General features: G+C 40.4%; 1 protein-coding gene across 4 annotated transcripts in view; it reads left to right on the top strand.

The window, feature by feature from the left end:
• The window catches only part of RASSF8 (Ras association domain family member 8), an 84,814-nt gene that overhangs the window by 55,590 nt on the left and 8,154 nt on the right, over positions 1-21,070 (top strand). For 3 of the 4 annotated variants that reach the window (XM_034063042.1, XM_034063043.1, XM_034063044.1), the window contains 2 exons: positions 8,403-8,598; positions 20,005-20,894. In XM_034063042.1, coding sequence (XP_033918933.1) covers positions 8,496-8,598; positions 20,005-20,894 — 993 coding nt within the window. In that variant the 5' untranslated portion in view covers positions 8,403-8,495. Of the gene's footprint in view, positions 1-6,728; positions 6,750-8,402; positions 8,599-20,004; positions 20,895-21,070 lie in introns of those variants that run through there. The other variant, XM_034063045.1, reaches the window with a different exon arrangement.

Raw genomic sequence — 21,070 nt, 5'->3', positions numbered from 1 at the left:
TCTGAATAAAGTTTTTGTGATTATAACTACTAAAACCAGTTACATTGATTAAGTTGAAGGTGCTTCACCTTATTTCTATTTTGAGAATTGTGTTTAATTAGAGTGAGATTTCTTTTCAGTAGTCATGTAATACCATAGCTTTAAACCATATTCTTAACTCACTTTGAAAACCTCATCTAATTCAAATTTAAATAGATACTTCAGTTGTAAGATATATTTTATCTCCTACATCCTTCAGGGCAAGTATGGACACAAAGAAATGGGCTTATTTGCATGTGACTTTCCCAGAAATATAGTGGAAGAGAGTGTTGTGTTTTGTCCCATATCTTGAAATTTGGGAAGTACAATCATGTTTTTATATGTTTTTTTGAGCTTTATCAAATTTGCCCTTGGTTCACACTTGGTGTGCAAGTAACACCTCGCTTTGACAGCAGTGACTCAGTGTGGCTGTAGTCAGATGACAAAGCACAGCAAATACTGCACGTGGGCTTGACTGAAGTACAAAGAACAGACTCAGCACTACAAACCCAAGAGTTAAGGCAGTTCTTGCCAAAACAGAGCAGATGACCTCATTGCTGTTAGTGTAAATATTGGGAATTGCACACAAATGTCTTCAATCAATCCTTCAACTTGCTGTAAGTGTTTGCAGACAAACTGTAAGGGGAGAGGGAAATGGTGAATGAGTGGGACCATATCTTCCTTGAAAACATCTGAGAGAATGACCTATTTTCTCTCCTTTAAACTAGGGCATCTTAGAGATGTAGAGCAACTTTGAAGTAAGTTGCACGTATTGTAGCTTTTACATAGATATTTCTCCTATAGTGAAATAGCTTGCTTATTCTTTTGCTCTTTGTTTTGCTTTCTTTCACTCCCACACAGTATTTAGGCCATATTAGAGATGTATAAATGTGACTTCCACTTAATGTTGCTGTTTATTAATAACACTGCGGTTGCTATTTTCTCAAATGTGCTATATGTTTGATACTAATGAAGAACAAATGCTTACAGGGCTTTGGAAGACATTACAGTGTGGTAAATATATGCCTGTTTATTTGAGACAATGAATCATGAGATGTTTAATGCATATAACTTCTTGAGCTGCTTGTCACAGAACTTGTATGCAGTGCAGTCTCCTTGGCTAGCATATCTGGATAAGGATATTCATCTGCCACAGAATAAAATGCATCTACACTGCTGACTGTTTTAACCTCTGATGTGCTGCTACCAGCTATCCAAACCTTCCTATAACAGTGATGAGCAGTGAAGCTTTCTAGAATGCGTCCATTCAATCCTACAATCTGGTAGAATTGTGATGTTTTGTATTGATAATTTTATGTTAGTAGCTGGCATACAGAGTGAAGAAAAGGAGTATTTCATGTAAAACCATCTGTAGATGATACTTCAGTCCTAATGCTGAAACAGATGCAAGGTTAGGATTTAGTGATTAAGCCTGCTTGAACCAGATTCAGACTTTTATCAAAATAAATCCTATCTCAAGAGTTGAAAGTAAGCACTGCATCAGATATTGTTTTGTTTTGCTGGTGAATATCCTTAATTTAATACTTTTCAGTTTTAAACTTCTGCTCTCAAATTGTCTGAGTGAAATATGGTTAGTATAAGCAAGATCTTTGGAAGTGTCTGACTTGAGAGCTATCACCATCTCCAAAATGCCCTTGGGTTTTTGTACCTCAAGTCTATGTGGAGTTCAGATGCTTTTTGTATCACATCTTATGGAAATGAGAGTATTAATTTCAGAGTTGTTGTTCCTGTTGTATTAATTCAAGTGTGAGGATGTGAAACTTATTGTTCACTGTTACTGTTTAACTGCATTACTGTTAAAAACATGCAAGGTTATATTCTTAGCAGTGACCAAATCAAAAGAAACTTTAAGAAGCCATCTGTTTCACTAACTCATCTGCTGGTTTGGTTCTTTTTGAGGTGACTTGAAGATGTTAGAGAACACAGTTGAGTCAAGCCTTGTGGCTTCAGAGTTGTGGGTCAAGATACAAGGTGTTATAGACCGTGATAGGGTTTGAAAGCATTAGCACTCCAGCCACCAATACACATTGTGATAATGGCTTGAAACTGAGTTTTCTATGAAGGCATGTGAGTTTTACACACAATTTGTGATCATGAAGTTTTCTAGCTACCTCATTTCCTGCAGCTCCCAAGCTGATGAATCCTCTTTTGTGTTGCAGTTAAATTGTTGCTAAATGGTATCTCTGGTTTCTTCAGTTTTATGATAGAGGAGGAAGAGCACTGATGCCCTATTGATGAATTTGGGGTTGATCTTGATATACTGGTGTGTCCTTCAGCTTGCTGTTAAAGGTCAGTAAGGATAGCAAAGACTTGGATTCACCCCCATCTTGTTGAGTAGGAAAAAGAGGGAAGAGGGGGAGAGCCAGGTTGTGCTCATGCATTTGAAATAACTGTCATTTGTTTCTGTGCATCTCAAAAGGAAACAAATTAGACATCAGACAAAGATGTTCTAAGCAGGCTTAGAACAGCAGGCAGTGAAAAATCAAGAGCTACAAGGGTTGCGATTAAAACACTGTGAGGGAAAATAATGCCCTAAAGACAAACATGCTGAAGTCAGAGATCAAACTGGGAATTAAATACTGAAGATAAAAATATAATTTTCAAGGTGGAAGAATTATTTCAACTAACACCTCACTTCATAGTTGCCATTAATAAAATCTACCTTTAAAAGAGACTGCGAAAGGTGTGATCAATTCTTTATTTCCTGTTATCACCAATACAAGTTGGAAGTCTCATTTGTCTTTGATTTTTCTGTGCTGTAAAGATTGCAGCTCAATGAGGGGGATGTTCTGTATTTAGGGGGAGCTACCTTTTGGTCTCTTTGCTTCAACAGAGTGTTCTGTTTCTCATTTCCCTGCGTCCCCCCTCGCACCCCTCCCCATGTTGTTAGCTGCATTGGACAAGCAGAAACTGCAAAACAAGGCAGTTGAGGGTTCTTGGATTAAAGTCAACTAGTAATTTGTGTGAGAAACTGACTTTGGGACTTCTGGGGGATTCTGGGTTATCTGGAGGGAACATTTCTAGCAGCCATTGTTGCTAGAGACATCCTCTCATAGTTCAGAGTTCCTATAAGCTCCTGTCATCTCACAGGTAGTTTGTGTGTGGCTTGGATATCACTTGTAGCATCTGGATTTTGGCCTGTTTCACATGGGATATTTTGGACCATCTTTTGGCCTGTTTCACACAGACATGTGTTAGACCATCTTTTGGCCAGTGTCATGTGAGGAAAATTCTTTGATGCTTAAACTCTCTCAAGCTTATTCTCAACACTATCATCTTCATGGTTGTGGGACCTCTGGTTTGTTTGTTTTGAGCGGTGCTTATTATCTCTGAGCATTCTTGTGGAATAGCAAAAGAATAACACTCCACAAGAGGAAACCACTTAGTCCAGCTAAAACACTTTAGAACACTCCTTCTGCATGAACACTTTCTTTACACAGCAAGTGATACACTGATTGCAAAGCCACAACCTGTTTCTTTCTAATTAAATATCAAGTGAAAATCTTCTGCAGCAAAAGTTTTGTCTTGAACATGCCATGAATGGTTTGTTGCCCATTCATTAGTGGGAAGCAGTGCATCTTGTAGGCTATTTCTCCTTCATCAATCCAAGGGAGGAGGCTTTTAGGTAAATACTAGTTAGCTTGCTTCCAGTAGCCAGTTCATTTGCAGTCATCTTCATCTGGAAAATGTTGGTTTGCTTTATACCAGGGTTCTTATGGTAGGGAGGATCTGCCAAATGCCTCCCTCTTCACAGGGGGTACTATCGTGCTCTTCTGGATGGTTTTGTGAGTTCTTTCTAGTTAGCTGAGCTGGCTTATTTGTGCTCTTTTTAGTTTTTCAGTCCAGTCTTGCTTGCACTAACTGCTCTTACTAACAGTTTCAGACCTGGGTGGAATAAGCTGCCTCTTTGTCTAAAGCCTCTTTGGTGTCATGATATGGAAAGGAACGGAATACAACTTGGCTATAATGCACAAAGAATAAGAAGCAAAGGGAATAGTGCTGAACTCCAGATGATGTTCAGTTATAGCTAATTATGAATGAAAGTGCTCACTTTAAAGTATAATAAGCAGCACACTGATTATTGTTGGGGGAACAGAAAGTTACTGAAGTGGTTGGTCAAAATTCTGCACTTGGCTTCAGCTGCAGCAGGGTTCTAACCCTGATTTGAGGTGCATGCTGCTTTCAAATATTGTGAACCTTCTAAAGATTAGAAGTGAGGTGAAATCAAAATCTTATTTTTAGCTCTCAGGGATGCTCATGACTTAACACTTACGTCAAGGTTAGATATTTCAAACATCTGCTTGGAATATCTTCTCAAATACAAGAAAAGCCCTTTGCACTTTGTCAGTTCTGCCTGTCTTCTGTGAAGCTGTAGCCTTTTTATAGTTCATAAACTAGCTGTGAAGAGGTAGCTAAGTAGTAGCATATATGTATATGTGTATGTATATATATGCATTTTTCTTTATACTTAAACCTGAACAAATACCTGACGGAATAAGATATCATCAGCCAATCAAGATAAAAGTAGAATTTAGGGTATATTTGTTTAATGCATGGCAAACAGTGTAATTGAGGAGGCTTCAGGCAAGGTAATGAAGAACAAAAAGCACATGGGAGAGAAATGGGGGGAGCAAGAAGCTGGTGGATGTCATGTTTCCAATGCTTGGTTCTACTCAGAAATACGTGTCACCATGGAGCTGACTACTGCAAACTGGGGGGGGGGGGGGGGGTTAGGGTGTGATCAGAAGCTGTGATCAGAGGGATACTTTGGCTTGTGTGCCACTCCTCAGTAAATTAGCTTTGCATTTATATTCTCAGTCATTGCTAAAATAAGTTACACACAAGGTGAACTGGTTTTGAACTCACAGGATTGTGAAACCTCAAATGAGCTATTTTCCCCCCAACCTTTTCCATTGGCTTCAGAGATAAATTTGTCTGATATTGTAGGATATTTTCTCGTCTATATTGCAAAAGCACAGTGTTCATTCTGGACGCAAATTTCAGGCTGAAAAATGTACCTGGGACTGTCATAATAGTCCTCAGTGAAAAACTAAATAAGCTATTAATGGTACACGAGTTACCTGTCAGCAAAAAAAGAACTGAATACATATGAAGAAAAACCAAATGCTAATAACAAGGTGTAATACAGTTACAGTTGGGAAGCAGAGAGAGATCAAGAGGTTTTCTGGTTTTCAGACCTCTCTGTGAACTTCTGCTGCACAATCCTAGAAACCAAACCAATCCTAGATACTTATTATTATTATTATTATTAATAATAATTCTAGATTAGCTTCGCTTAGAAACTATACTGAGACACTGATTTCAGCACATTAATCTTACATTTCTGGAGTCTGCATAAGGTTTTGGTCCTTGAAAGAATTCTGTTAGAGCTTGTGGGGCACACAATCCCTTAATTCAGCCCTGTATGTTGGTCTGACGGAAGCATGTACCACAGGCTGATTTTATTGGTTCGCTCTCACTATTTAGTCTATTAAAACTATTTGCCCTGTAAGAAATGAATGGGAACATTTCCCCTGAGCTCAGACTGTTTCAAAGACACTTTGTTCGGCTCATTTGCCGCTTTGGTGACTGTTGTTTTCAAAATCAGAAATGTCAGCAAATATTTCATTATTAAATGATGCTTCTCTTTAGTAATTTTTCATTTCTCTTTTTAAAGATGGACAGTAGGAAAACAGATGACCAAAACTGATCTGTACTGAAAGCAAGACTCTACATTGTGTGCTGACTGGGGGGAAAATGCACTTGCTGGCTTGCTAAAATGAGATAATAGTTTGGATGTTGACAGACAAAAACAATTAGAGCTGTTGGATGCTTTGCTGACGTGTGCATTGTCACATGGAGAGATGGCTTGGTTGGTGCCAGTAAATCTGAACTGTTCAACTCTCAGCAAGATATTAAGTTAATTAATAAAATTCCTTATGGCTGTGCTTGGAATGTGAGTTCTGTTTATGTGGGAAGACAGCTTGTCCAGGAACAAACAAGGGAGGTCACTGATGGGGCCCATTAGGTGTTTGCTCAGACTCTGTTCTATTACAGGCTAGTAAAAGACTTCTGCTTTATTTCTTGGTACATTAAAACAGTGTTACGTGTTTGAAGTGTTTCTGTATTTGTATGCTTGTGTGGATAAGTTTTCTTTAAAGTATTTAATTATACATGGGAAAATGTTTTATTAAAACTCTTTGACCTCTTTGAGTTTTTAGGTGCTTACTCATGTTTCAGAAGACTCAGTTTCTCTATACACTGTATTCTTAAAGCCTGTCGCTTTCTTTGTTGATTAATTATAGGAGCATGTTTGAAGTCTGGTTTCACATACATATTTGAACTTACTTATGTTTCTTTTGTTTTCTAAATGGGTATGTTTGGACCGGGAGTTTGGGCTATGTGTGCTGAACTGACTTCACAGCAGCCTTGCTTAGTGCTCCTCCACTAAAGCTTGTTCTCTCCATGTGCTGTGACCCCTCTGGCTCTAATGGACTTTGGGGTGTACTGCTGCTCACTGCCACAGCTTGACAAGGACAGATCTGTGCTTCTTCTGGATCATGTGTCAATATTTGTCAGCTGCCGAATGAAGCATTTGGTTGTAGAAGGGAAATAATCTTTTCACTCTAGCTTGAGGGCTGCACTGATACATCTTTTTGATGCAGAAATAGATGTTCACTTCACCAGCAGGAAGCAGCTCTGATTAGACTGTAAACATGAACTGTACTAAGGATTTGCTTAGTTTTTCTTGCTCCATTTCTGTCTTCATGTGCAGAATCTGTTCAATCCATCAGGATCATCAGATTCCATGTTTCTTGTGTAATCCTACCCTGCTTGCCTTTACTAATCTCCACTAAATAACTTTCAGATTTCTTTTACTTTAGTCCTGTGTTATCCATTTCCCTTGTACTTAATTTTTAAAACTTATATTGTCTTCAGTTTTATAATTTTATCCACATTATATTGCTTGAATACATGAGCTGTTTTTAACTTATTGTCATGATTTCTTTTTCCTCTATCTGCTTAAATAACTCTGCTATCTCATTAGGGGCCTGTTTTGTTTGGTGGGTTTTCTTGTTGGTTTTGTTTATTTGTTTCTAAGGAATAATCATTATTGGTGGTTTATTTTTTGTTTCAGTTTTGGGGGGAGGTTTTATGTTTTTAGGGAGACAATTCTTGGGAGGTTATACTTTGAAATGTTTGGAATTCAGCATCTCAGCAGTTCCGGTTAGAAATGAACTTTTGTGAGCCATGATGCCAGTGCAGAATTAAAACAGCTCTTGGAAAAGCTGAGCTCATAGCAAACCCACTGGAGTTCCCATCAGTAATTAATCTAGAAGCTAGCATTAGATGAACTTTGATTAGATAAACTTGACTGTTGGTAACAAGATAGCAGAGGGCATATGGCTGCTTGCTATGTCCTAATCTAGCTCTCTAGGTTTGTAACTTTATTTCTGTGCTTGAAAGTTTCTCTGGCATTCCAGTGCAGAAGAGTTTGGGACCTAGGGGATTTCTTTGTATCAGAAAAAACAGCCCTCTGACCTTCCCCCCACCCTCCCACTACTTACAAACCTGAGGAATTTTTCCTTTTTAAAGTTAATCTGGGAGCTGGCACACCGTATTAGCTGCTATGACTGCTGTTATTTCAGCAAAGGCTATAGAACTATACTCAAAAGCAAGTACCGACTAGATTATATGGTATAGCTTGTTTTATTTAGTATCATTGCAGTGCCTCTGGAAAAACCTCAGATAACATTAGTCAGTGTGTCTCCGTACAGAACCAACACAGTGTTATGTTAGCAGGGGTTAAACCACCTCTGCAATACATTCCCTGATGCATCTCCTTGTTTTAGAGAAAGAGAGAAGCAATCTGCCTGGTTGCTTTACTTTCAGGGCTTTCCAGCATTGAGACTAGATGCATACATTGGTGGGACTAGGAGCCTTCAGCTGCTTCTGTGTGCAGAGCAAGGTTGGACTGTAATTGAAAATGTTTCCCCTTGGTTTTTTGTGCCACCACCTGCTAGAAATTACTGAACAAACACTGAAAGCATCTATAACCAGTCCCTTGAGACATCCAGGCAGTATATAAAGAAAGAGGGGTACCTGTTGCTGGAAACTGTTATGAGTTTACTCTGGAATTGTTTATTTAATGCTATTTTTTGGTGCTCTTTTTGTAATAATTTTTAGTATTTTAGGAAATAGGCTGTAATGGAACTTCTGGTATGTCTACAGACTGGCTAAACATTGCTAAAGCATGGGATGTTTGGTGTTGCTTCTTCTGTTCAATAAATGTTAAGGTGAATTGTTAACTTTTAAAACTGGTAATGCCTCACTATAAACATCGAGATCTTTCTCTCTTGTAGCTGCTGAGAGAAGTCTGCTGCATTACCTCTGGTACAGCTGCAACTATGACTTGACTCATTTGCCTTCATGGCTCTTGGATGATCTAGTGAACCATGGAGCTCAAAGTATGGGTGGATGGAGTCCAGAGAATCGTGTGTGGGGTCACTGAAGTCACAACATGCCAGGAAGTTGTAATAGCCCTTGCTCAGGCTATTGGTAAGTAACTGTCAGATGGGTGTCTGGGAGTGGGAGGGGAAGCTTGTTTTAACAAAGCCAAACCAAGGGGAGGTGGGGTTGCTCTGACTTTCAGTAGAACATGAGATAACCTTGCAGTGTAAACTTGCAGCATTTCATTTTTAACCTGACAGAGATTAAAAAGGAAGAAAAGAAACACTTTGAAATCTATAAACTTTCATTTAGTACAGATTTATTCTCTAGATGATAATATGCTGTCATTTGTCATTGTAAATACCGCCTGTACTGCAGGAGAAGCTAAGCTGTCAATGTTTTGAGTACCAAAGTAGTATAAAAGCAGTGTAAAAGAATAGCTTTTCACAAGCTAATGATGTTCATTGAAATTATACACATTGTAGCTATATTGGGAACAGCGTAAATCAATTAAATAGATCGTTCAAGTTCTCCTCTTACTCCTGAACATCACATGATTCAGTACTAATGAAAGGGTAACTTGAAGTTTGCTCAGTGTTAGCTATTTGCTGAACACTTTAGTGGGGACAAAAACATGACAAAATTTAAAGATCTTTATGGCTCCTTAAGTCTTGTCAGATCTTTCTCAGTGACTGAGAGCATCCTGAATAAGCCTCAACTTCATTTCTTCAGTACGTGATATGCTGAATTGCAGATTTCTTTGCTAAAATGGTATAATTGACTTCACATACTATTCAAATTTACATGTTAAAATATATGTCTTTCCTAAAATTAAATTGATAAATTAGGGGTTTGCTTTTGCAGTTTTCTCTATTGCAACAGTTTTGCAAGATTGTGTTAGCAGTCTAACTCAACTGCAAAATAATGATTTTTCTAATAAAAACCAACCTGGGGCCATGAATGTCAACTAGATATTGTACCTGTAAGCATGAAGTCTTTTTCTCTGAACTTGTGATGCTTGTTTAAGTGTGCGCTTCTGAATGTTATTTCCATATACTTTCATCTGATGGAGTAGAAGACAGGCACTTTTTTGGTTTGTATCTTCAGGGGATGGGGCATAATGCTAGCATGTGTACTCTATCTGTGCCCATCAAATACCTTTTAAAGTTTCATTTAAAGAAAGTCACTATGTCTCAAATCTTGTATTTGGTGGTTAACCATTAAGTTTGATTTACTGCTTGTGTTAGCTGTAGCTTTTCATTTAATGCTAATTAGTTTATGAGTTGCTTGCTTCCATATCTCATTTTCTGCCTGTGGGTCTTTCAAGGCACAATTATGGTATCGTGATTAGTTCCTAGCACTGATTAAGAAGTGTTACATAGAGAAACTAAACTGGTTGTGGTAGACTTCTGGATTTTACTTTGTTTTCAATCTCTTTCATCTTATTTCTTTTGCCTCCTCCCACAATAAATAAATAAAGAAGCTAAGCTCCAAGTTCTAGACAGTAACTTAATATTCTTCTGTGTAACTTCTCTTTGTTTTTAATGTGTCCTCATTTATTAACCTCAGCTCTGAAAAGACTCCATGAGCCTTGGAAGTGCTCACAGTTTTTCTCAACTCATCAGACTTCCTTTTCTGCAACACATCACCAGTTATCTGAGGCATGTGACTGGTTCCACATGGAGATAAATTTCAGTTGCAACTAGAGCCAAATTAAGATAACTTTGGAAACTCCTTCCTAAGGGAAATACCTCTTTAGAAAACACCTTTAGTAATGATGCTTCAGTTTCTTACTGGGGCAGCTAGGACAATATTAAACACTATATAAATAACACTTGCATGTCTGGCAGATAGGACTTTCTGAACCCTTCTGTCAGGTTATTCATCAGAAAAGCAACCATATGTCTGCTCCTTTGATTTGGCTATAGGTACCAGCTTACCAAAAATAATTGTCACTAGAATTTGAATGGGAATCTATTAAAATGTGTCCCTGTAGCTCTTACCTGACATTTGGTGGTGGAAAGGAGCCAGTCTGAGTTGGCTTCTTCCTCGGTTGGCTCTGATCTTATTTTCCACTCTGCAGTCTGGCTCCTTCAGCAGTCGCATAGCTTAGCAGGACTCAGTATTATTTTGTCTGTCTGTTGGTCTGTCTGTTTTTGAGATGCTCCTTTTGTTTTACCGTGTCTCTCAGTTTATTGCTAGATCTTTGACTTAAAAAATACAGCACACACATACAGTGTGGTCGTCTTCACTGAGCCTGAAATATGAGCTGCAGTAGGTGTATTACTTGTGTTGAAGTGCAGTGTCTGGAATATCTGCAAATTAATGTATTTTACAGCTGTATCCACTGAAGAAAGCACAAGCCAAAGGTACTTGGAATAAGACATCCGTGGTTCAAGAAGCTTCTCATGGATAAACTGGAGGTGCCTCCATTCTAGAGCTGTGAAAAGTAAAGCTTTACAATGTATTTCAGAAACAGGAAAATCAAATATTTATCGAACAGGCTGTGGTTGGAAGGCACCTCTGAACATCATGTAGTCCAACTCTGCTGCTTAAAGCAAGGTCAGCTAGAGAGTGTTGCTCAGGGCCAAATGTGGTCAGGGTTTGAATATAGCCAGGTATGGAGACTCCACTACCTCTGTGGGCCTTCTGTGTCAGTATTCAGCTACCTTCACAGTAAGAGCGGTTTTTCCTTATGCTTAAATGGAATCTCTTGTATTTCAAGGAATTTGCTGTCACTTGATCAAACACAGTGCTGTGTCTTCTGATTTCCCACTGTGATAAGAGTAATAAAAAGGTTTCCGTCTATGTACTTTCCAGCTTTCTTTTTCTTTCTAATGCAGAGACGGGAACTTATGTTCTAGGGCCATTTTAGCCAAGCAAAAATAGCAAGTCATGCTGGGCTGTGCCCCTTTTGTAGGAGGTTCTGCTCCATACCCAAAGTGTAGTCTAATCCTTCAGCAGCAGAGTTTTGTCACTTTAACTTGCCTGGCTAATGCTCTGTGACCTATTCCTTACAGCTAGTGTCTGCCACCATTACTCTTCTAGTGGAAAGGCCTGCTTGTCTCTTCCTTCGGATCTGTACACCTGATGGTAACATTTATGTTACCTGTTCTTGCACTGGGATCTCCTTTTCCTGTTGCCCATCTCTTGATCATTTACAGAAAGGAAATAATTTTACTCCAGGTTTCTGTACAAATTAGGGTTTGGTTTTTTTATTGCCATTTGGCTTGAAATTAAAGGGTTTCAATTAAATCTTAAACTTCATTCGTTAAAACAAAAAGGAGACTTGTCTCCTTTAGCTATCCCAACAAATCTTATATAATATATAAATATATATAAATATAATCTTATATATAAATATATGTATAGATATATATATATATAATCTTATAAAATATATGCATATAATTAAAAATGTGAGAATAATATCAATTGAATACAACTTTGGATACTGTAATTGATTGTGTCTCTAACTTAGAAAAGCCTTAGCTGGAAGGAGGGTCCCTGAAATTCTGCTCAAGACAGACATAAAACTGTGCAGTTCCAGGTTTCAAAAGAGTGAAATCACCTCCCACTGGGGTCTTGAAGAACACTTGATATTACCTTTTATGGGTTTTATCCAGGGCTGACTTTTAAAGACAAACAAACAAAACCTCACCTTCAAGTGGTTTGCAGATTTTACAAAATGTAAGATTTGACCTTAAAATACAAGCAAGAAGAGTGCTCATTTCATCATGGGAAACTGAGCCCTCACCAAAAAGTAAAAATATACCACAGTATACAATTTAAATGGAGAGCCATGAGTCTTGTTTTAAAACCATTTTTGCCAGGAGAGATGAGCTAGATTTTATCACATCCATTATCGTCTATTTAAAAAATGTACATTTGTCAGCAAATTTTGCCTGTTCTTCTGTGTCCACTAGCTTCTCTGTGAAAATCATACCAAAATGGCTTCATACAAACGTTGCTTGCTCATTTGGATTCCTCTTCTTAATCTGGGAAACTTGAAAACCAAGTAAAACAAAAGGTATTGATATTTTTCAATTGTATACATGGTGAGATGGTTGGTGAATCCAGTCATAGTCTGTTTTGCTAAGTAGTATATGGGCTTACAGAATCACAGAATGGTTTGGGTTAGAAGGAGCTTTAAAGCTCATCCAGTTCCAACCCCCCTGCCTTAGGCAGAGGCATCTTCCACTAGACCAGATTGCTCAAAGCCCTGTCCAACCTGGCCTTTAGCACTGCCAGGGATGGAACAGCCACAGCCTCTATGGGCAACCTGTGCCAGTGCTTCATCACCCTCGTGATGAAGTATTTCTTCTATTACAGTCAAGTGTCTGTGAGCACAGTGGCTCCTCTCAAAAAATCATTGTAATACTGAGGGGGAAAACCAGACAGTATCCTGGAAGAAGGTGAGCTCATTGTGTTAGCTGATAGTTGAAGCCCATGTAGTTTGACTATAGTTTGTTGAGGGCTTTTTATTGGCTTTTACTGATTGTTTTCCATTCAAAGCTTAAGAAAAAAGTCTTCTAAAGGGATATGGTAATGAATAGCACGGTTACCAATACACTCTTCCTGTTTCTTCAGAAGTGTTTTTCTCCTAGTTCCAGCCCCTGTGAGGATTTTTACTGCTCTTGTTGCGATTCCTTTTTCCCTCTGGAGACTCGAGTATGCCTTCTACACTGAGAATGACATGGTTGTTTCCTAGAAAGAGAATATTTCAGTCTACAGTTGTGAAGCTTGAATTTCTTACCAAAGTGCACTTTTGCATTCTGCCCTCCCCTCGGTTTTCTGTGGCAAATAATTAAAATGGCAGACCTGCTTTAAGTAGTGCTGTGGATTTTGGTTTTCTGGCTGTAGCACAGTATCAGGAGAATATGAGCAACACTTGACTGAACAAGGAGTACAGCTGTCTCTTCTTAAAATTAAACAAATGCAGCTGTCAGGTTCTTTTTTATTGCAGTTGAGTATTTTTCCTCAAAGATAAATGGGGTGTATTTATGAAAATAAAGCACAGATTTGTTCATCCTTTTTCAGACATGCAATACAGCATTGTGAGGCTCAGCCAGAGTTGTATCTGGAAAAATCACACCACTTTATTGATGTCTCCTCTTATGTTCTTCCCTTCCTCCATATAACTTGCTAAAGCAAGTGCCAGAGCTTTCTGTCAGATACTTGGAGAGAAAGAAAAGAGTCTGAGGTTGAATTGAATCAGTGATGAGTCTGAAGAGGATTAGGAAAAGAGAACAATTCTTGTGTATGAACTAAGGTTTTTAAACATTTAAACTACATTAACCATGTAGTTTACTGCTAAGAATCACTTAAAACTTGTGTTATTTTTGACCCCAGAATTTCATTCTCTGCTGCTTTAAATAGCAACATTAAGAGGGATAGTAGGTATAAGAAAGCTGCGTGCTGTGGTGATCCCATGGAGTGATCATAAAGACTTTCTGGTTCAGAAACCTCGTGACAGTAACCTTGCTGAGAGGCACGGTGGTTGAATGAGAGGATTTGTTGTCCCATTTAATGGTGTGGTACGTCTAGCACAGCAGTGCCATGTGCAGCAGAGACCTAAGCTGCTTGATCAGCTTTGCCACATCTTGCTGTTCAACCTCAGCCAAACGGTTCCTCTGCATTGTTTTACCTGTTCAGAGAGTGGGTCTAAAATAAGTGCAGTACCTCAGGGTGCTTAGACGAGGGCAGTTGAATGTATCAGACTATTCTTAAGTGCTTTCTTTTGTCAGGTTGTGAGAAACTGTTGTATGCCTTTTCATTCTGACTGAAAGGGTGATAGTAATAAGCTAAGACTTCAGTCCTGGTAAAGACATCTTGAGCACAGTTGTACCTGGTGAACTAAGGAGACCCTAGCTGTGATTGCACTTAAGTCTATTTATCTCTATGGGCATGTTTTCCTAGGACTGGACTCCTACACTGATTCTCATCTTTTTCTATGGTATACATACATGCAAGTGCAAAATATGGCATCAGTGAAGAAATCTGAGTAATGCAAACACTAACATCTATTCTTTACTGTGAGGGTGGTGAGGCCCTGGAACAGACTGCCCAAGGAAGTTGTGGATTGCCCATACCTGGCAGTGTTCAAGGCCAGGTTGGATGCGGTCTTGAGCAATGTGGTCTAGTGGAAGGTGTCCCTGCCCATGGCAGGGGATTGGAACTGTATGATCTTTAAGGTCCCTTCCAACTGAAACCATTCAATGATTCTGTGATTCTATCTTGAAGGCTTTATTACTCTTAACCTTTTCTGTGTATATAATGAGTTCTCAGGTAGCTAGAATTATTTTCTTAATTGCTATGGATGTTAAGTATCACATAACGAATGAAATGTCAGCTTCATGTATCAAAGATACTGAGTTCAATTCATACTTGGTTTATTCAGATTGCCAGCAATTACTTTTCTGTTGGTGCTGTTAAAGATTCGGGAGTTAATGCTGTTGCTCCTTTGGTTAAGGCAGAACATTTTCTCTCACACTGTTCCACATGTTAAGAGTTCTTACAAGATTTTACCCATGTACAATTATTTCTCTCTATGGAGAGCCGTATCGAGGAAACCAAGTGGGTGAAAATGCTGTATCCAAACTGGAGAGGTATTGCATTTGTCAGTGGCTCCACAGCTCTGCCCAGTCTGGGTTTGGCTTAAGCATGTATTGCCACGCCTGGCTTTACCCCTGTGGAAACCTGTGCACAGACAGGCAACTGTATGTATGTTCTTACTGTGCACTGTTGTGAGTTTGGGATGCTAATTCAGATTGAGCTCCAAGAGCAGCACTAGTACATCTTCCCTTTTAGCTTGTCCATCTTAAAACTTCTGCCTCACATACAGACTTGGTTTTTTTTTTTGGGGGGGGGTATTTATTTAAGGTTGTCCAGAACGCCACAGATCAGGGCAGTGACTCACCTGCGTGCACTGACGCACTGCTGCAGATCCTGGCTGTGTAGCATGAGAAACAATGAAAAGATGGATCTTGGTGCCTGAAATAAACTTGTCTGTAGCCTGACCTGAAAGATCGGGCTTAGAGATGGTTTTAAATGGTGTATCCTGCTACCTGCATGCAAAACCAAAAATGTAGTCCCTGTCCCTTTGAATGTAAAGGATGTTGCACTCTGGGGAGGGAGAAAAGGGATAAATCTTTCCTGTTCTGAAAACCAGTATCGATGAGCTCTCAGGTTACAGTTCTGCCAAAAGTGTTGCGTGAGAAACACTGCTACTGCTTCTTCCCTTTGGAGATTCATTTTGACTTTTTGCAGCAGAGGCAGCCACTCATGTCTACTGTGTCAGCTGCAAATACTAGAGCACACAGAGAAGCTTAAAGTGAATAATAGTTATATAGATCCTACTGCCTTCATGAAGTGTAATTTAAAAGTCTACCTCTTGAGAGTCTTAAAAAAAAAGTTCACTTACCTTGTTCCTATATTTCATTAGTTTAATCACCATTCACTGTAATGGAATCTGTGTTTAAATTACCAAATTACATCAATCCCAGGCTAAGACTATAGTGGTTGGGCACATGACATAAGCACTGAGGCCCAGAGCTTTCTCTTTGGTCATAGAGCAGAGCAGTGGCTGACCCAGGATGTTGGCTGTAGTTAGCTCTTGAATGTCTCAGGGATTAAGTGGTAAGTGGTGGCATTAGAACCAGGTTCAAACCACTTGCGACAGCTAGTTGTAGGCTATGAGGACATCAGTGTTCCTTTTTTTACCTCTTTCTCACTTTTAAAGTGAAAGATTGTTTTGAATGTCCCTGCATTAATAGAGCCTGTGGTAAGTTTGTATGGTTAGGTAGCTGTGGGTGTGAATTTGACCTGTTAACCTTGGCACTGGCTCTTTGTGCAGTGTGCTTTATATATATAAATATATACCTACTTCTGTTTTAGCTTGTCATTTGCTGTCTTGCAAAATGGATACAAATAGACACAAATTCTTGATGCTTGTTTTGTGATGGTAATATTATATGGTCCATGGGGGGGATCATTACACGGTCAGTGGGTCAGCACAGAGTATTAATGAGAAGAAACTGACTTGTGAAGGGGATGTAAAGGCTCTGTGCTTTGTCCAACTCCTGAACTGTTGTTTTCTGAAGATAGAACCAGGGAACACAGCACTGCTGGTGCTTGCTCTGGGCTAGCTGCATTGTTTTCTCTACCATTCTCCTAAGTGCAAGGCTTTGATAGAAGTATTAAAAAAAGGAAAAAAAAAGTCTGGTATGTGCTAGTCTTGACATATTCTGAAAGAAAAGCTTGATTTCAGATGTTGTAAGGGATCCACTGACAAGGCATATGCCCATTGTGAACATCACTACAATAACTAAAGCTGTGCTTTGGCAGCTCCCTGAACTGGCTGCTTAACTGCTCATCCAACTTTACCTGGAAGTACTTAATAAATCTGCATGAGATTCAATGTGTTCAGTAAGCAGCTGTGAAAAGCACACTATGGTTTAATGAGTGCCATGCGTTGCTGATAAGGGGCACATTACATGAATATAACAGTAACTAATTTTTGAAATGATACAGTTTGCATGAATGAGGTAGGACTGAGTTCTGCCAGGTGCTGTAGGAGCACAAACAGTCTCTTGTTTTAGAAAGCTTATAGGCAACGTACAAGACAAGAAGCAGCACGCAGGTGTTGAACTGTTCTTTGTCAACAGCCCAAGCAAGCTGCTTTCTCCTTCCAGTGGTAGCACATCAAACCAGCTGTTTGTTACAAGGATGCCTGTGTTCTGAAATATTCTGTCATTAGTTTTGAATTAAGTCAGTCTCCCTTTCATTTGTGAATTAATCCCTTCTAATGCAAACAAACATCACAGTTGTGGTTGTCCAGGTAATGTTAATCTGCATCATACGTAGGCTGAACACACAAAACCTAAGTTATGATTTCAGACAAGGACAGCTTTGGTTTAGACCAGCACTGAGCTCCAGGTGTGGTAATTGAACTATGGAAGTATTACTTCTACAAAACACTTTCTTTTATGTGGATCTTGAGTGCTGAGGTCATTGTTTAGAACAGCATGCTGATTTGGAACCCTAAGCTAAGATGGAAACAGTTCTTTGCAAGTGTTTTGCTTAATTCCTGAATTTAAGTTTGGTTGAGATTGTTAGTTTTACTCCCTCTCCCCTCCTGTTTCTCTCTTTCTTTTCCTTTTTCTTTGCCTCTTGTTAAATGTCATCTAAGTAGTGCATTTAATAGCAAAGTGAGAAGAAGGTGCACACTGATCACTCCCCTAGTGGTATGAACTCTTGTTTACAATTTCAAGGCTTTGAACTTGGCTGTTTCTGATACAAGAAGAACATTAGTATCATTACCATGATTACAAGCTGAAAGCCAAAAGCTTTTAAGATTAACAAAGTAGAGTGGTGAAGTGCAGCCTTTGTCCTGGGTTCTGCAGTATGTTTTACTCCCATCTTTCTTCTCTGAGATTTTATTGTTAGTATGCTATGGCAAGCAGGACTAGATTTATTTTTCCTATAACAACACTGATGCCTACTACAAACTATAAATCTTCATGGATCAATGAACAATATTGTGGGTTGGCAAAAATCTCTGACTCTGTATCTTGGCATAGTCAGTTTGGTTTTGAAGTACTTTATTGTAATAAACCTTAATCTGTTTCTGAGAGTGTTGGCCAAGCATGTTGGTATGCTGTTACTTTTTTTCTCCTCTTTTTTTTCTCTCACTGCTTACCTCAAGTCATTTATTTACAGGGCATTGGGGTAGTGGATTGCTATTCTCATGCTGCTTGCCTTGTTTTGCTGATTGCTGTCAGTCAGATCTTCATCTTCTCCTCCAGCTCTCACCTCTAACTTGGAAATGAACATGGACATTTTGGTCTCTTACTTGGCCAGCTACCTTGCTCCACTATGAGCCAAAGCAGCCTGTTCTCTTGGTGTTGCCTGAACAGCTGATTTTTTGTCGTTGTTCTTTCTATTGGGAGCTAATTTCTAAGTGTGAGAAAGTGAGACCAGAAGACCCATTTCCAATACAGTAGTAATATCCCGGGGAACTCTTTATAAGGCTGGTCTGACAATATCAGGTTTTAGGGGGGCGCACTGTGCATTAATCACCGTGGTGGAGCTTGTCTCCTACAAGTTTGAGGTGGGGAATCCATGCAGGTGCTGTGGTTGGAAGCCAGAGGCAGATCTCCAACCTGAGATTAGGGTATTTTTGGTCTTTGGGGAGAAGTGTGGTGTTTGGGTGAGTGGTGTAAGGAAAGAAAATGCATCAAATGGTTTACCACTGATATTTATTCTAACTCCTCCACACCGTAGCTGCATGTATGACAGGTTTTGTTGGCATTTCTGTGCTGAAATAAATCTTCATTTGAATTATGATCTATCATGGAAATTGATGTATGTAATGCATTAAAATAGCTAATGGTCTTTTTAAGGTTAATGTCAGTTGTGGAGCTGTTCAGAAATTTATCAGGATCATATGCTTTAAAAGCAGTTGATCTTTCACATCTTTTTGTACAGTGTTGGATCTTTTAAGTGAAGTTCCTTTCACAATAAGGGAAACTCATTTCCTTTTGGAGAATGCTTTATCTCAGAGTAGTAAGAGTCTTTAGGAAAAATACAGTGGAAAACCTCAGATGCTGTATTTATGTAGCATTCAAAGCATCCCATAAAGGGTGTCAGTGGAAAAAGACTGCTGATTCAATTTTTAGATATGTTTAGTAGCAGCACAAACGAAGCCATAAATGTAAGTTGTACTTCCTCCTACCCCAAAAGCAAACCATACTGCGTTCATTGTACAGCTAGATGTCAATGCAGCGGTCAGAGAACATCCCGACAGTCACTAAAGGACTCAAGCTCCCCCTGAAGGCAGGGCACCCCTGTTATGGGTGAAGGAGTCAGTGCACAGACCAGGTTGCTCAGTCCCAGCTCAGGCAGCTCCTGCCGCTCTCAGCAGTCCCGTGTTCTGCTCCGTGAAGGTTGTCAGGTCAGCAGAGCTGCCGCGGCCCCGTGAGCGGCTGTAATGCTTCTGGGGCCTGGGATGGCTTCCTCCAGTGTCGAACCTGACCGGGGGCACTAGATGGTGAGCTGAGGCTCAGGCAGTCACAGTTGCCTCTCTGACTGGTGGTACTGTTCAAAAGCAAACGTTGTCTCCAAATTCTGATTTTGATATGTGACTCTGTGAAAGATGCAGAACTTTTCCTATTACTTTCCTCCTGTAGGGATGTATATTCCGTGTATTTCTTTGCTGTCAGCACCGCTTTCATTTCAGTGCCCACACGTGAAAGAGACCCCGGAGCCACGCAGCTTCACCCGGTACTCGCTTGTTCCGTGTCTGCGCTGTGCGGGGAGGGTTTACCCGAGGACGGTTGTAAGGAACCCCTCGGCCCGTGAGGGTTTACCTCACGGCAGGAACAAGCACCGGGCAGCCCCATGCCCAGCTCGGGGGGAGCGGTCGGTGCCTCAGCGCCTCTGAGGTACCCGTCCGCGCTGTGCGGCAGCGCCCCCTGGCGTCCGCCGCGCTGACGGCTGCCGTTGCCCCCGCAGGCCGCACCGGGAGGTACACGCTCATCGAGAAATGGAGGGACACGGAGCGGCACCTGGCGCCCCACGAGAACCCCATCGTGTCGCTGAACAAGTGGGGTCAGTACGCGAGCGATGTGCAGCTCATCCTCCGCCGCACCGGACCCTCGCTCAGCGAGCGGCCCACCTCGGACTGCGCGGCCCGCATCCCCGAGAGGACGCTGTACCGGCAGAGCTTGCCGCCCCTCGCCAAGCTGAGGCCGCCTGGAGACAAAGCCATGAAGAGGAGGGAGCCGAAAAGGAAGTCTCTGACCTTCACCGGAGGGGCCAAAGGGTTAATGGACATCTTTGGGAAGAGCAAGGAGTCTGAGTTCAAGCAAAAGGTGCTCAACAACTGTAAAACGACAGCGGATGAGTTGAAGAAATTGATCCACCTGCAGACAGAGAAGCTCCAGTGCATCGAGAAACAGCTGGAGTCCAATGAAGCCGAGATCCGATACTGGGAACAGAAGTATAATTCCAGCCTGGAAGAAGAAATCCTCAAACTAGAGCAGAAGATCAAAAGGAACGAAGTGGAGATTGAAGAGGAAGAGTTCTGGGAAAACGAGCTGCAGATTGAACAGGAGAATGAGAAACAACTGAAGGAGCAGCTGCAGGAGATGAGGCAGAGGATCCTGGAGTGCGAGAGCAAGCTGAAGGACTACGTGTCTCAGATCCACAACATGGAAAGTGGCCTTGAAGCGGAGAAGTTGCAGCGGGAAGTTCAGGAGTCCCAGGTGAATGAAGAAGAGGTCAAGGAGAAGATTGAGAAGGTGAAGGGTGAAATTGATATTCAGGGTCAGCAGAGCCTGAGGCTGGAAAATGGCATTAAAGCTGTAGAACGGTCTTTGGGCCAAGCTACCAAACGGTTACAGGTAAGGCTGTCTTTTTTATTCATAGTGAAAGAAAAGCCAAAGGCATAGCTGTAACAAATTTCTTTTGCACAGATTTGGAGAAAACATGAGCAAGTTTCCACAGGGAATTGGGATAAAAGATAGAAATCATTGCCCTCATTTTCAAATTGCATTTCAGATTCTTTTTGTTTAAGAGC

The sequence above is a fragment of the Melopsittacus undulatus genome, chromosome 5 (genome assembly GCF_012275295.1).
Source record: "Melopsittacus undulatus isolate bMelUnd1 chromosome 5, bMelUnd1.mat.Z, whole genome shotgun sequence".
Classification (NCBI taxonomy): domain Eukaryota; kingdom Metazoa; phylum Chordata; class Aves; order Psittaciformes; family Psittaculidae; genus Melopsittacus; species Melopsittacus undulatus.
This window is presented reverse-complemented; position numbering and strand designations above follow the sequence as displayed.